General features: G+C 31.3%; 1 protein-coding gene across 6 annotated transcripts; it reads right to left on the bottom strand.

Annotated features, from left to right (window-relative positions):
* Window positions 1–4183: 4183 nt before the first annotated feature.
* On the bottom strand, window positions 4184–15423 carry LOC100799808 (vacuolar cation/proton exchanger 5). 6 transcript variants are annotated; one of them, XM_041017676.1, is made up of 13 exons: window positions 15072–15423; window positions 14907–14954; window positions 13013–13884; window positions 11622–11888; window positions 11465–11532; window positions 11348–11376; window positions 10750–10952; window positions 10431–10643; window positions 8927–9061; window positions 5252–5320; window positions 5090–5143; window positions 4522–4638; window positions 4184–4408 (listed from the first exon to the last, which is right to left on the bottom strand). In XM_041017676.1, the coding sequence occupies exons 3-13, from the start codon at window positions 13880–13882 to the stop codon at window positions 4313–4315; spliced, it is 2121 nt and encodes a 706-aa protein (XP_040873610.1). In that variant the 5' UTR covers window positions 13883–13884; window positions 14907–14954; window positions 15072–15423; the 3' UTR covers window positions 4184–4312. The 6 variants fall into 6 exon arrangements, with proteins under 6 accessions (XP_040873610.1, XP_006586174.1, XP_040873609.1 ...); XM_006586111.4 differs by having other exon boundaries at window positions 5216–5320; window positions 15072–15422; XM_041017675.1 differs by having other exon boundaries at window positions 5216–5320; window positions 14847–14954; window positions 15072–15422.
* Between the last annotated feature and the right edge of the window lie 1066 nt (window positions 15424–16489).

The raw sequence follows: 16489 nt of genomic DNA on the forward strand, positions 1-16489 counted from the left end.
GTTTTTTGTAAGAACTGCTGTAGTAGTATGTGTATTCTTTTGGAAGTTGTTGTTAACTTATTGTTAATGTACAGAGAAGCGTGTTGAAAAATTAACCTTGATATTTGCGAATCATTTTAATCTTGTAACTTTTACACAATCTTTAAAATTTTAATATTATGTATATAAAAATTACACTATATAAATACCATATGCATCAAGTATATCGAGTTTAACTTAATCAGTAATTTTAAATTTGTAGTTTGAATATACAACTACAAACATAACTTTATTGCTCATAATAGTAATTTTTGGCTAAAGAAACATTACCTAGTCTATAAAAAAAATAAACTCATGAATTTGGTGCTTTAACATGTGAATTTTTCTTAACTAAATTTAAGCTTGTGTGTGTGGTTGTCCTTGAAAAAATTACTTAAGAGAGCATCTTTTAACTTTTGTGTTATCATATTGAAAATATTCTTTGCACCAATTTTTTTTATTGTTTGATGAATTCCATGAGAATTTTGTTAAATAAGAAATGAGAGGTACATAATTTAACTTTTTATACTTATTAATAAAAAACAATATTTTAAGAAACATGCTTCTTTTATTTTTACTCTTAAGTCAAACAACAAAAAGCTATCACAATGATTTTTGGACTTACTCCTACAATACAATAAAATGAACAGAGAGGCCAGGACTCCTCCACGTTGACTTAATTGACTTAAGAAATTTTCTTTATTAAGTCGACAAGTATGCTATAATTGACCTTTGACACTCAAATAATTCATGGGCCCAATGTCTTTTCTAGATTCTTTGGAGTGTGGGTTGGGTTAAATAGATGCAGAGTCTTCTTCGAAGATGACAAAACAAAAGGGCCCAATTGCAGTCACTCCTTTGTTTTTTGAGTCATGATGATTCACGCCAATCTTTTCTTCAAGTCCTTTGCCCCCTCAATCATTGCCCTAATAAGTCACCTTGGTTGTTCACACCACATGTGTCTCCTTGATTTTTTATTTTTTTTTATTTTGGTTTCCCTATATCTTTTCTTTGGAAGAATCAGAGACTAAATATGAATATTTTTCTAGAGATTTGAACCTTATTTCATCATCTTGTAAAATTACCTAAAAAGTTAACTGAAAATTAAAAAACTAATTAGTAGTTGAAAGTTAGTAGTTGAAAATTGAAAAATTAACTTAATAAATTCATAAAATTAGTTGTTGAAATGACTGAAAATTATAAAATGACAAAAAAAATAATAAAATCATGATTTATTTAAAAATGATAATTAAAAATTTTCATAGATATATTAAGAATACAAGAAAAAAATATAAAAAGTTAGAAATTAATATTTTAAAAAAAGGCTAGTAATTATTAAAAAAAATTGTTTACTTCACCAAACCGTCAAACCAATATTTTTAGTAGTAAAAAAAAAAACTAAAATCTAATTGAATAACATAACCTTTATTGTCATCTTGAAGAAACAATATTGCCTAAACTGTAACCTGCAAGTAAGTTACAAGATACATCTTCATTTTTTTTCTTTCAATATTCACATTGCAAGAGTAAGCTAATATACTGATCTGTTTTGGTTACGGAATGTTTTATTTTTTATTTTAAGTTTAATTTAATGACCTTTTTGTACTTAAATTTTTTTTAATCACCATAATTAAGACTTTTAATTCCCCGATAAAATCTCAAGCTATCTTCACAAACTTATTTGGACCGACTATATGATTAATCCATTGGTTTGGAAATTATAAGTTTAGTCATATTTAAAGCTCATCATTCTTCTCCTAAAATATATCTTGTACGGATTAAATTTCAAATTCTCTTCCATAAATTGAGCATCTGGTAACTAAGTTACAGCAATTTAGTTTTTACTCTAGCTTTGATGCCATGAGGTGTACGAAATCTTTTTTATAGTTGTACATATTACTATAGTATATCACCTTGTTCCTGGCTATCCATGCCATCATTTTGGAAGGTGTGATGAAGCTAGTACTAGACACGTTGACGTGCAGGGCAAGGAAGGGGTGGAGTATATGAGGAAAGATATAGATGAATGACCTAAGAGAGAGAGAAAGAGGAGGGAAAGAAACAAAAATAAAGGGATAGACCATGGACCATAGCTTTGAATTTCAGCTAAAATATGTATATTCTTCATGTTGTTTTTGACTCAATGGGTCAATGTTGTGACTTAATGTTGTCCGTGTTTGGGATTTTCAAATGAGAAATTCTAATATTTTGTGGCTCAATTTTGACTAAAATTTTGAGATTATCCGGGTGCAGCTAGAGCTCTAGGATTTGGATAGGGAACGAAAAGTTGAAAGAGATGATCAAGAGGATAAAAGATTGACGTTAGATTTAGATGTGGCGGTAAAGTGTATTGAAAACGTAGCTGTATATCCCAAAGGTATAAATGTGATGAGTATGCTTTTGTCTTGAAGCCTCCATTGCATGCACATAGGATGTTTTATGGGATTTCATCAACATCTTATGATATGGGCAATATTGTTGTGAGGTTTGATGCACCGATGGAAGAGTCATCCACTCAATTTTTGGAAATTTGAATCACCAAACTTGGATAGTATTAAGAGATAAATATAACATTTCAATTGAATTACACCAAAATAAGAGAAATTTAGAGACGATATAAGTATAATTGAGGAAGACTTAAAGGAATTAATTGGTATTATCAATACCAACAAGATGCATCTATTTTTCGATAGTCTATCACTAAAAAATTTCATAGTTATGAGATGGGTAACCTTCTGAAAAATTTTGCAAAAAACGTGTAAATGATAACAAAATACTCTGGAAAGTCTTGCGTTGATTTGTAAGAATAACCATAAATCTTGAAAGTACGCAGGACTGATTGTCAAAATGTCACCGTATTAAGTATTGTAATATGAGAACTATGAAGAAGTTAACAATCAAGAATGTTACAACAACTACCTAAGTGATTATTTACAAATGGAAAAATGGGTTTGGGTTTTATAGGATCAACAATGTCAATAGATCTCCATGCAACAATGTGTTTTCTATTAATGTAGAGAAAACTTTTTCTCTGCTTCGTATGTGGATTGTGGAATTTGTTGAGGGTGGAAGAGAGAATGTTGTTTATTTAGATGAAGAACGAGCTGCGCGCATACAAAGTTCATTAATTTGATGGTCATACCTGGTTCAATAGAATTGGACAAACATGTTCCTTGTTAACTTTTTTTTATCAGTGAAAAAAATGTTTTTTTTTTCAACTGGTAAAATTCAGTTTAAGGACTACATAGTCTTTGTGCATGAGGTTTTTATTGGTAGGTTAGCTAGTCAAGATAGCAATTAATTATCACTATGTTACGTTAGAACGTATAAATCCACCAACCATCTTTGTAAAATAACTTGTTTTTTATAAAGGCAGTAATGTAACTTGTTAATATATTCTTTCTAAAAAAATTGTATACATTAACAAACTCTATACTTATTTTATCCATTTTTATTAGAAAAATAAAAGAAAAAAAGTCAAAATTAAGTTTTTGAAAAATTAATTTGATCTCTGGAAACTTGGACTCACATTTATGTATTTTATCAAGTCATGCAGTTCTTTCTGAAAGAAGATTGTGAATCCGTTGCATTTTATGTTTTTTTACCATTTTTTAAACATAATTTTTTATTATCTAAAATATATAATTAAACTAAATTTTTATTTATAATTTATATTATTTTTTATTTTAAATTATTTTAGAAGCCTATAGTAAAAAAAATTATATTATACAAAATTAATTAAAAATATAAGCAATCTAGAAAAAAATGAGTTGATGTGTCAACCATCATAAAATGTGAAATTAAACCTTAAGCAATATTTTTTTTTTGTCCTAGGCAGAGATTATGACATGGCTCCAAACTCATTGGATTAGAAATTAATCTAAATTTTCGTGTATGATTATTGTTAGTCTAAGAAAATTTTATATACCGAAGAATCAAACACAATCAAAATATCCCACTAAATAAATTATTCTCCTCCATGTGAAGGTAACTTCCAAACCACTCCTTAAACCCTTAACCCTTTTAGTTTCGTTTAAAGTACATATTATGTCAAAACGCACACTAATTCTATGTAAGCGGAGACTGAAGTTTATGCAATAAGCAGGATGCCAGATCAATGGCATTTATGAAACACAAACACAACTTACATGATGGAAATCAGAAATGAAACAAATTAATTTCTTTGATTTGCATCAGGGGAACAACAGAATCTTCACAACCTCATTTCAGAAAACTATATGTACAAGAGAACGTTCATGTAAAACGAAAGTCAATTCATTAGTACAAATCTAACTTATTGAGAGGAATCTAAATGTACATAAAAACTGGCAGCCACTATCAGATAGCAAAGAATAAGCAGTAGTCCTTTGAAGTAATTGGCAGTTCCTTCCTGCAAATGCATAATAAATTAATGTCACAATGTTAACATATGTCATTGTCTACATGTTTTGGGTTCCTAATAGCATAATTTTCATTTTCATTCTTTTATCTTTGAATACAAACCTGTAACATGATGGCTACGACTATAACAGTGAGAAATAGTGCTGCAGTCTCAAAAAGGTGAAAGTTTAAGTCCATAGGTTGCCCCATCATCCAACCAATAACAACACAAAATGGAATCTGCATAATGAAAAGGAAAATGTAAAGTAAATGAAATTTCACAGGCTAGACTTTTGTTATAAAGAGGAATTTATGAAAGAAAAAACCAGGTGACAGCCCACAATGCGGCATGAAGCAGTCAATTACTACATAAAGGGAGAGGCTGAATACATTTTGTTGTTTGAATACCTTGCTTCAATCCTACTATTTGTTATATGTTGCTCTACTAAATTTTGCTTTCTCTTAGACATCATGCCAATCTTTCAGCATAATGTACTCCATCGGAAATATGCATTACTATAATTCTCCGTGAAATACTCCATCTTAATTCTACCTTAATACATGCATGTTTAGATATACAAAGAAAGCAGAGACAGCCACACACACATACAAACTGAAACTAGAAAAAGCATTGTCTATTTACCAAAAAAAAAAGGTAATTCTATATAGCAATAAGCAATTCAATACTTACCACAAACATAGATATCTGTGTGGATGACCCAATTGCTACTCCTAAGGAAATGTCCTACAGAAATAAAACCTATTAATATGAATATGTGTGCACGCAGGTATGTGAGCAGAACAATCAAAACCTCACGAGTTTATCTTCCATGGAAAATATTATATCACTGACATTCCCCACTAGTGGAAGCAATATGACACTAATAAATGCTACTGGAATTCCCCATGCAGTAGATGCTCCCTGTAAAAAAGTAACAAAAATTTGATCGGATACAAAATATATTTCCTCAAAAGAATTTTTTTATTAGTTTGTTAGTTTTATTACAAATGTCACCGAGAGATATTTGATTCCGCAACATATGATAAATCATAATTTGAGTGATACTTTATGTGAATTTTATTAGTTGTTAATTTGAAGAAGTACAATTGCTCAATCAAGTATAAAAGTTCGAAAATGCACAATTTCATGAAGATATGATGATATTTTCACTTGATAACGGTTATGGTACATTAACTATGGTCGTGGTCAACCTGAAAGGCCATGATTAATTATGAGGGTCTTCGTCATTTCACAACATTTTAAGCTTTAGTGCTAGGATTCCAATAATGGTCCTAATGGATATCACCATGACCATAGCAAGCTTAATTAAAGAAAACTATCTTTAGACAACTAATTAAAATAATTATCTTTAAGGATCTAATCAGAATATTTATCTATAGTACACTTAATTAAAATAATTATCTTTAGAAATCATATTAAAATATCTATCTATAGTGTGCCTAATTAAATGATTATCTTTAGAGATCATATTAGAATATATATCTATAGTGTGTCTAATTAAAGCAATTATCTTTAGGAGTCTATAAATAAGAAGCTAAAGTATGTACTTCAGGGATTCAAAATTCATTATACATTGGAGCTTTGGAGAGAGGGAATTGTACTAACAACAATTGAAGTCCTAAATTGTAAAGGTTTTGATCTCTTTTACTTTCAATGCATGATTGTATGTATTTAGCTTTTCTATAATCATGGTTGGCTAAAACCCTTAAGTCTCGGATTGTGATGTAGCTGTAAGGTGAAGCCTAATTCCTCTTTTTAATAAAGATCTTTGATGTTATTCAGATTATTGTCTTTCTACTACTTTCTATTTTATATTGGAACTAATCAGTCTGATTCTTAGTCAATTAAATGTTAGTGGTCATCTTCTTGCAATTAACTGAATTGTAAAATGATAGGGTTCATAAAACTTGTATGACCAAACTGGTGGCATGAACTTCCTTTATATAAACTTCTCTGAAACTCATCCTTAACCCTAAATTGAATCTCAAATGATCAATGCGGGGTTAATTTTGGGGGAAGAGTATTCTCATACCTTGATCATAAACTGATAATTAAATTAAGAGGTATTAGGTAATTATTTGATAATTAAGATATCTAAATTGAATTAGCAATTATGGGAAACGGTACATGCAAAATCATAATTCGAGTCTTTATCTCTCATACATATCTCTTTCTTGAAGTTGTTGTATATCTTTAGTTTATTTTCTTGAACGCAATCACAACAGCCTCCAAACTCATATTAAAAATCCAAAATTGTTTAATTTATACAATTTAGATTATTTGGAAACACAACTAATCTCTAGGGTACGATATCCAAACTTTCAAGTCCACTATTGCTACTGCATAGGATATACTTATCCTTAACAAATACATATTTTACACATCAACCTCTCCCTCCACCCCTTTTTTCTCTTCACCCTAACGCCCTCCTTTCCAACTATTAGACCAACCTTATATCTCCTATTTCCTCAAAAGATGTCATACTAAGAGTATAGAAATTTCATTTAAAAATAAACATTTAATGATATCTTAGAGAAAAGGAAACCTAGAAAACTTCTTATTCCCATTTCAATTACATATTGATATTCATTCCTTCTTTCTCAAACATGGATGATCCTGATTCTTTGAATACTATTAATGATGACACACAACTTAAGTCCTTGTGAAGCCAACAATTTTTTTGATGATTTGTGAAGCCAACATTTTAAGACTTTGCTTAAATACATAAACATGATATACTGAATAGTGAATATATTATAAGATTGAATTATAAGCATCCAAAGAACTTGGGGAGAACATAAATACTCCACCAAGCATGCAACATTAGCTAGTTAATGTGGGACATAAGTGCCCCCATAATACTCAAGTCCCTATTGCAACACCACCCTTAAGAGTTGACATTTTGGTGACTACACTCTATGACACTTTACTTAGCCCTTTTAGTTAGCCTATAGTGTTTTCCCCAGTACAGGCAACCAAATTAACCCAAACCAAACTAACCCATTTTTTTTTTTTTTTTGCCTAAGGGAGTTTCAACATGAAATCATTGCAGAGTATTCATAATAATAAGCACCCAAACACGTTTTTTTTATCAACAAACACTAATTTATTACTTTCTTTTGTTCTTAATTATAAGATCATTTTCAAAAATTTGTTTGTCTCTTTTTATAAGATCTTTTTCTAATTTCTATATATATTAATTATTTTTTTCCCACATATCCTTACTTAGTTATTCTCTATTCAAACATTAATAAGAAGTAATTAAGTATATAAAGAGATAGGAAAAGAATAATTTTGGAATGATAGTATAAATAATTAACAGATTTGATGTGATTAACTAAATTAACTACTTTTGTTAAGGAGCATGAATTAGTTGAAAAAGTCATATAATTAAATATGAAGAGTATTTTGTTAAGTTTTGTTGGCAAGATGAATGGAATCTCTGACCTTTTCCTCCTTCTAGAATTGTCAAAACTAACGGGTCCGACTCATTGGGCTCAGCCCACCCTATAAATGAGTCCGCTTAACCCAACTCACTTAAGGTTGATTCTAAAAAAACTAGCCCTGACCAACCCATCATGAGTTGTGGATTAAACGGATTGGTTCACCAATCCACCTAAAATTAAAAATAAAATATTTATTTTTTTATTAAAAAAAAGAAAATTCAACAAAAATTAATTTTTTTAAAAAATAAATTTTAATAAATTATAAAAATATTAGTTAAATTAAATCTTCCGCTATCTACATTCCACATACCACAACAAGACATATTATCACAAGCTAAAAGCCTAGAACTATAATAACAAAAATATAGAAAATAGTCTTAAATAAGACACTAAATAAATTAATGTTAAACAATATTACAAAATACTAAAAGTGTATTTTAGTTAAGTTTTACTCTATTTCTAATTAAATGAGCAAATTGCTTTAAAGTCTTAAAAAATATTACAAAATACTAATAGACCATTTTTGTAGGTAGATTAAGTGGACCAACACGATCTACTACAAGTTTAGTTCGAGTGGACCGGGTTGTAAGTGGGTTGGATCAACTTTTACTGTCAATTGCATTTTTTTCCTATTTTAGGCATAACCCGAACCCATGGTGAATCAGATTGACCCGAGAGTTTGAACCCATTTTAACAACTATACCTCCTTCTCCTCTTTCTTAAGCACCCAAGCACTTCAGAAACAGTTCCTCAAAAATAAACTATTAATGGGAAATTAAAGAATATGAAGCACTTAAATGCTCCATTTAACATCCCATGCATACTATCAATGTGGGATTTAGGCAAACCATTGAAAGGTAAACCCTTAAAGGAATCTTAATTCCACTACCTTCTAACAATACAATTCGAAAGGGTATGCATTATGTAGTATATCAATGACTAGATACATTGTTTTGTAGAAAGAAAAAAAAATGGTGGAAAAAAAATCTCAGTGCTACTTCACTTTGTACTTCATATTTTCAAAAAATAAGTTACCAAGGAAACTGTGAATATTATTCACCTCTAGAGTGTCAACCAAATACTGTGACAACATTGATGTCCAAGTAGTAAAAACCGAAAGCCAGATTATCGATTCCCATTTAGAAATATATGGAGATTCATCATCATTTGAATTGTATCCATTGTGACCCCCTTCCTGAATTCATGTCAAGTTACCACAACTTGGTGAGCAAAAATCTTAGGTTAAGCATTTACAAGAAATATGATAATATAGGAGGAATTCACTCACTCTAAAAATAACTCTTTTTAAATTATTTTTCATCCTCATCCTTCATTTTCTTGAAATCTAATAGTTAAGATTAGTTACTTATTTACAACCATTAGATTTCAAAAAAATGAATGGTGGGATGAGAGAGTAACCCTAAAAGAGTTACTCTTAGAATAAATAGATCATTCCTCGTGATATTTAATGTTAAGCACAAACAGATAATCAAGCCTTGCCTTTTCCCAACAGTGAACATCAAGCATACTAGAAAAACTATTGGTAAGTTGCAACTTGCAAAGGAGTTTAAAAAAAGTGTATATTAGTTTTTTAATCAATAAGCTATCACTATGCTTATTTCAAAAGGAGAAAAACTTCTCCAGCTAGTTAATCATCCACCTTTGTTCACCATCTAAGGCTGTAATTTTGAGGCAAGTGTGATAAATAATTTTCATAATAATTTACAGGATCAAAAATACGAAGCAATATTAAAGATCAACACAAAGTTCAGGACTGGACACCAATTGTCAACTTCCTTCATTCAATCCCCCCCTTCCTAAGTGTGAGAGCAGAAATTCAAGACAAAATCTATTGGAATATATGGGACATAGCATATTATGCAAAAGGAAGACAAAAAACTATTCGAAATGGACCAAGCCTAGCGTAATCTTCCAAGTATTTGGGTCGCGTGGTGTTTCGCTTTGGCCGTTCGTGTGTTGCAGGTGATGAAGGTGATGAATCTTCATTCTTATTCGTGCTGCTGCTAACATAATCCTACTAACTCAAGGGGAAGGATTTTAAAGGTGTATTTTGGTCATGTTCGTATTTGATGTAGGACATCTTAACCGGTAGAATAAATAAGTGAGAATCAGAAAGGAACCACACGTTTGAATATATCACATTTTATTTGTTTGCAATGTTGATTGATACACCAAACTTGTGATATATATCTTAGTCTTGAATCTAAATGTGACTTTGCATGCTACGTACTTGTTTGCAATTAAGGGTGTAGATGAGCTTAAGCTGAATTATTCGAGTTCAACTCATTAAATACTCGATCAAGCTTGTTTGTTTAATAAATAAACATATCAAGTTTAAGATTAAGCTCGACTATTCAAATGAGTTAACTCAAACTTTACATGTTCGCCATTAATATCTCACGAATACCTTTTATATATATATATATATATATATATATACTAAAGTTCAAGCAAATCAATCATATCACATAGCATACCACATATCCCGCACACAAAAGAATGACTGAGAAAACAAAATGGAAACTTGATACAAGACTACCGACCTCGTTCACAGGGACATAGAGACTTCTTTGACTTTTAAACTGGAAAAATAGGCATGCAACGTAGGCCACAAGCATTATGCAGCTGCTGAATCTTGAAAGTGACAACTCTGACTCCCCAACATGGACCTCAGCCTGTGTGTAGTGTAGAGCAGCAGGAAGAAGTATGCCCATAACTGCCATCAGTAATAATCCTGAGTTTACAGAAGCAATTTCCTGCATGCTAAATTGAATAAGCTACACTGCTACAGGTAATACAAAATGAAAGTCAAGAAAATAATCAAAGACTAATTAATTAAGAGATAGAAATTAACATGCCTACCTTGTTAAACACTTGTTCCTTCTTATTAGAAACAATCCCCCCTCTGAAGAATGCACATCCAAGCACCAGCAACATATTGAAGAAAATTGAACCCAGCAAAGATAGCTGGACAGCCCGTATCATTCCACTTTTCAGTGCACATAGTGAGATGATCAATTCCGTTGCATTTCCAAATGAAGCATTAAAAATACCCCCTACCCCAACTGCAAGATACAATATAATAAAATTAGAAATAAACTACCACAAGCATATGACTAATTAATAAGAAAAGCAGAAGAGTGAACCACTTATGTGGACTGCATGCAATTGCAGATATTAAGTCCATATTATCACAAGCATGGATGCTAAAAGTGAGTAACTGAATCAATATTTTCCTATGAAATATAACATGTAATATGATAGTTGAAAATTAAGGAATGCTTCTCCTAAAAATTTGTTAGAGAGACACATAAAAGCAACACCTTCTAATTAAATGGTAAAAAGATGCATACATATATTATATTACATTAATTCAATATCTGTGTGCTTTAACTTATTTCAGTGTCTTTTTTAGATTGATGTAAAAGAAGTTAGATTTAGTAGAATGCTATTACTTTACCTGTATGGCCAGTGTAAAGTGTCAGCTTCCTATATGAGACCAAGAAAAAGGGTAACATTAGAAACCATACAAAGTGAAAAGCTTAAACAAAAACTTAAAGAGTACATGTAATATTACTTGGTTACATAATCTAACCGCTCTGCCATAGGCATTATTCCCAACAAACTTAGACCAAAGATCCAACCCTGCAGTCCACCTTCACATATCAATATAACATATTTAATCAAAAGTGCCAGAAAGTTAAGAATTTTATGATATGAACAATACAACTCACATGATGACCAGTCAATATCTGCACAAGAATTGCAAGAGGCCCAAAAGGCATAAGCAAGTTGAGTTTGCTAGACAAAAGCACAACCCTTATGCTCCTGTAAATCATACCCGCCATCGTTTCATGATGGACAGTCCGAGATTCTCCATAATGTGAACCATGTATTTCCAGCAGATCAATAGATTCTGGCTGGTTAAAATTTATTATTTCAGAGCCAAAAGAAACTTCATCATCAGACTTATGCATTGGCCTTTCATTATGAGAACCAATCTGTCATAGAGTGGACATCATCTAGATTTCAGACGAATCATTGACTGAATGCTACATCATACCTCTATGTTTACGCGACAAGTATTAATTTCCAATAATCCATTTGTTTGGCTACTGACAAGTTGATTATTCACAAAATGTTTGAAGGGAAACATTCATTAATAGTCTAATACATAATGGGATGATTAGTACTACTAAATTTTTTTAAAAAAATAGTCCCTCCAAAAATATTTGTTCTGTTATAAAACCTTGTTTGTAGAGACCCACTACCTGTAAATCTTTTTCCAATAGGTTGATGAAGAAGCTCTTAGATCCTTAGAATGTGAGTTTAGGCCTAACTCAACAACAATTGGAGGAGACACGAAAAAAAAAGTGAAATTGCAGAAGCTTGTTATAGAGAGTAGAAATAGATATGAGATGATGAGTTTGTTGGTTATTTGTGTTGGGAAATTTCGGGATTCATGAGTCCATTGTGTGTATTGAAGTTTCAGTGATTTGGGAAATGGTGGGACTTGTGTTTGATGTGTGTATTCAAGTTTCAATGCCTCAAACAATGGTGGGACTCGTGTGTCAATTATCTGTGTTTAAGTGTCAATGATTTGGGCTATTTTGATGAATTGATCTATGTTGTATTTGTCTAATTAGTAATTTGTATTAGGTGTGTTGAAGTGGTCTATTTTCTGTAAGTGTCCACTGACCCTTGTATCAGTTGTTTTAGTGGTGAACTAGTTGACCTTGTTAAATGTTAGGGACATTGTAGTATTATAAGAACTTATTCAATGAATGAAAGATTATTAATTATGTTAATCGTTTCAATTATGTTAGGGACATAATTGTAGTACTGTAAGAACTGTTCGTTGAATGCTCTATGATTGTCACGTGAATGGTACCTTTGAAACGAAACAAAATTTAGTTAATATTGTTACTCGATACAAACTGTTGAGTGTGGTCAATAATGTAGATGGGAAATGATGAATTGTATTTATGAGAAAAGCATAGGCATTGCACACTATATTTATATATAAAAGAGTTGTCCTTTCACAAGTGTCTGTGCACATAATTAATGTATACATAAAAGACTACAAATAAGATTCTTCAGTAGTAGATGTGAACCCAAAACTGACCTGTATTGAATATTCGCTGAGTAGTAAACTCTGCTTAATGAAGTTACGCATATCCTCCTTCTTAAACGTGACATGTTTCGTTGCATGACTTTCAATGTCATCATCCTGACCAATATCACTATCCAACTCGTCACTATAGTAAGAACTTTCCATCTTATACAATGAGTCAGCATCATCAGGCACATTTACTTTATGATCATTATCCCTCCTTGCAATATCTTTATTCTTTCTCTGTCGTGTACCATATCCCCTTGTGACCCCCTCAACTTTGTTCTTCATTTTATCCACCTTCTTATTCAATGTGGCCTTAACATGTCCAACCTCAGGAAGATCAAACCCATCTTCCATGCCTAAGTCCCTTTCTTCTGCACTGGCATTGAAATTTGACTTCTCCAAATCTTCGCCACCAGAAGATTGGTCCACATTACCAGATTGCTTAACATTACCAAGTTGGTTCAAATTACCAGATTCTTGAACATTACCACATTGCTCCAAACTACCATTATGGCATTGCTCCCCATTAACTATCATCTTACATATACTGTCATTTTCAACTAGAACACCCACCCCATGTTGAACATATATCTCAACTTCACAGTTGTGAGTTAGAGCATAATTGGCCAAGTCCATAGCATCTTGATCCAACACAAAATCTCTTAAACTATCAAAATCAGTTCCCTTCCCTTTCCACCACATTTTCATATCACCATCTCCCTTATAGCCTAGTTCTGTTAGTACCCTCATAGCTTCAAAATATGACCATTTACTAACATCCAATCCATGAATTACATGCACCTCGCCCCCCTTATAATACAATTGTGGTTCATTTACCCATGAACCCATATTGTGAATCACAATAGAGAATGACATCCCTGCAATGTCAAAAAGGGGTTAAAGAAATGTCGCAATAGTTGCTATTAACCCTACAACGTCCCAATAAACGGTACAATATTAAACAGTTTTATAAAAAATAGTAAGTATAACATTGCAGTTTGTTGTTGTCGTAACCCTAGCCCCAACAAAAAACCATTATAAAATCTTAGTACAAAACCACTATGGACCCATATTGTGTCCATTTTTCATAGACAAACCGTACTACATGCTACTCATACTTGGATTACCAACAAGGACATAATAAAATGACCAAGTGTTTCAAAGAAAAAAACTTACCTCCTTTCCATGAAAACTCCAAACCACGTTTAAGTACTTGTTTGGATTAAAGTTAGTAAATATAAGTTTGAATCAAAAGTAAGCAAATATAATCTTGTTTGCAGTACATGATTAACTGCATGTTTGATCATTGCTTGTTACTTTTAGTGAGTGGGGTTCTAAAATTGAACGTGACTTGCCTCTTAATTTGACCAATAGAAATTTTTATTTCATTTATCCATATAAAATAAAATAAAAATCATGTGGATAAGTCGCTCGTCAAAGATAAGTATTTCCCTAGTTACACACGGATGTATGTTTACCAGTAATGCAATGGCACTAACAGAGTTAATGTCTTAAATTGAGGTATTAATTTTGAGTTTAATTTTTTTTAAAAATATATATTTTGCCCTACAAAATGAAGGGGATTAATGTATAGATTATAAATTTAATCAAATACTATTGCAATTGATTAAATAAAATTCACAAGCCATCATTTTTCTAGTGATCAAAGCACACCGTCAATAGGCCTCGTCATATATCTACCAGTTATACCATTAGCATACCGAAAAAGGCATAAATCAAGACTTTTAAGAAGATAAAACATTCACAAGCAGCAGCAACATACCGAAACTCCTATCTGAATTAAAAATTATGGTAACACATTAAAAAAAAAAACACTAACCTTACTCAGAATTCAAAAGAATTTTACAAAGGGTTCGTCAGGATGGGAGAAAGAACACACCTTTGCAAGTCTCAACGAGTCATTTAAGAATCCGGATGCACTGCAATGCTATATTTTTTTAGCAAAAAGAAATTAGTATTGAAAGATAAGACACAACAGAGAAAATAGAGATTATTATTTTTTTAATAAATTAATTTGAAGAATCCAATTAATTAAAGTACATACGAGCAGGTTTCACTTCAACTCGAGTCTCCATTTATGTATATATAAATGATTTAAATGGGTACTAAGCAACCAAACTGGCCCAGAATGATCATTTTGTCAGTGATAATTTTCGGTTTTGTGTGGAAAGAGTTTAAAAGTGAGTAGAAAACAAGTGTTTTGGGCGAGTTTCAATTTTTTTGTGGGTTCCTTGTGATCTTCTCATTCTCAAGCCGGCCATTTCTTAATGCTTCATTTTCACTTTGCTTTTTCTTAACGCGCGTTAATTTCTCATTTTTGTCGCGGCCAATATTGTCATTAGTTGTGTCATGTCAACCAAAAACAATTTTAGGACACTCCGTTGATTCCACGTTGATTTGCGGAGTTTACAATGAAGGACTTGATCATAGGTGGTGTGTGGGTGAAGTATTAGACTTGATATATTAATAAAAATTTCGACGGATGAGATTAAAGACTTCATAACTGGAATAGGGTTTTGAGGTTAGTTTATCCAATATGACCTTGGTCTTTGTGTTGGAACTAGACAAGTTTTTATCTATTTCTTTAGATTATTCTCCAATGAAAATAAGGTCTTGAAGGATAGATTTCTTATGTTGTTTTTCTTTTTTTGTCTTGTTATTATCATTGCAACTGTAATAAGGTTAGTGTAGTTTAGACCTTAGATGTGTGTCTGATTGTGTTTAGTGTAGCTAGGACTGTAATTAAGTTGACGAATATAATGAACATATCTATGTAAGGAAAAAGTTGATTCTGTCCATGGTTTTGCATATGCTTCCTTTCTATATTAAGGCATGTTTGGATAAATTTCTCCAAAAACACTTCTAGGAAATGAAAAAATGAAATGAATTTTCCTATAAGTTAAAATTAACTTATACATGGATTAATCTGTAGAAGTTCTTTTGTATAAAATATTTTAGAAGATTATTTTTAACTCAGCCTACCCATCAGTAAACAAGGATCGATCAACAAGTGCAAACCTAGCAGAAAGATATGAAGCTGATCAAAGAGTTGACACTATATATATACCAAGTGCAAACCCCATGATATCAAGTATTCTGATCTTACAGGTGAGACTTAATTTATTATTGTTAGTCCAAACCATGAAGCTCTCAGCATATATATGATGCTGGTGAATTATGTGCAGTACTTTTTTATTTTTGTTAAAAGTTTTTAAAAGAAAGCATATGAAATATATATATATATATATATATATATATATATATATATATATATATATATATTGAAGAACATACGATAGTTGAATCTTTATTAGAAATTCCTTCAAGATTATAATGTTGTATGGTTAGAGATATCTATCAAAGCTACTGAAATGAGAATGGGGTTCGACTCAAAACATTTGGCAGGGTAAAAGAGAAGCAATGTAGTTTCCAGTGTTTCATTTCATACTCAAACATATAAAG

Source organism: Glycine max, chromosome 8, assembly GCF_000004515.6.
Source record: "Glycine max cultivar Williams 82 chromosome 8, Glycine_max_v4.0, whole genome shotgun sequence".
Taxonomy (NCBI): domain Eukaryota; kingdom Viridiplantae; phylum Streptophyta; class Magnoliopsida; order Fabales; family Fabaceae; genus Glycine; species Glycine max.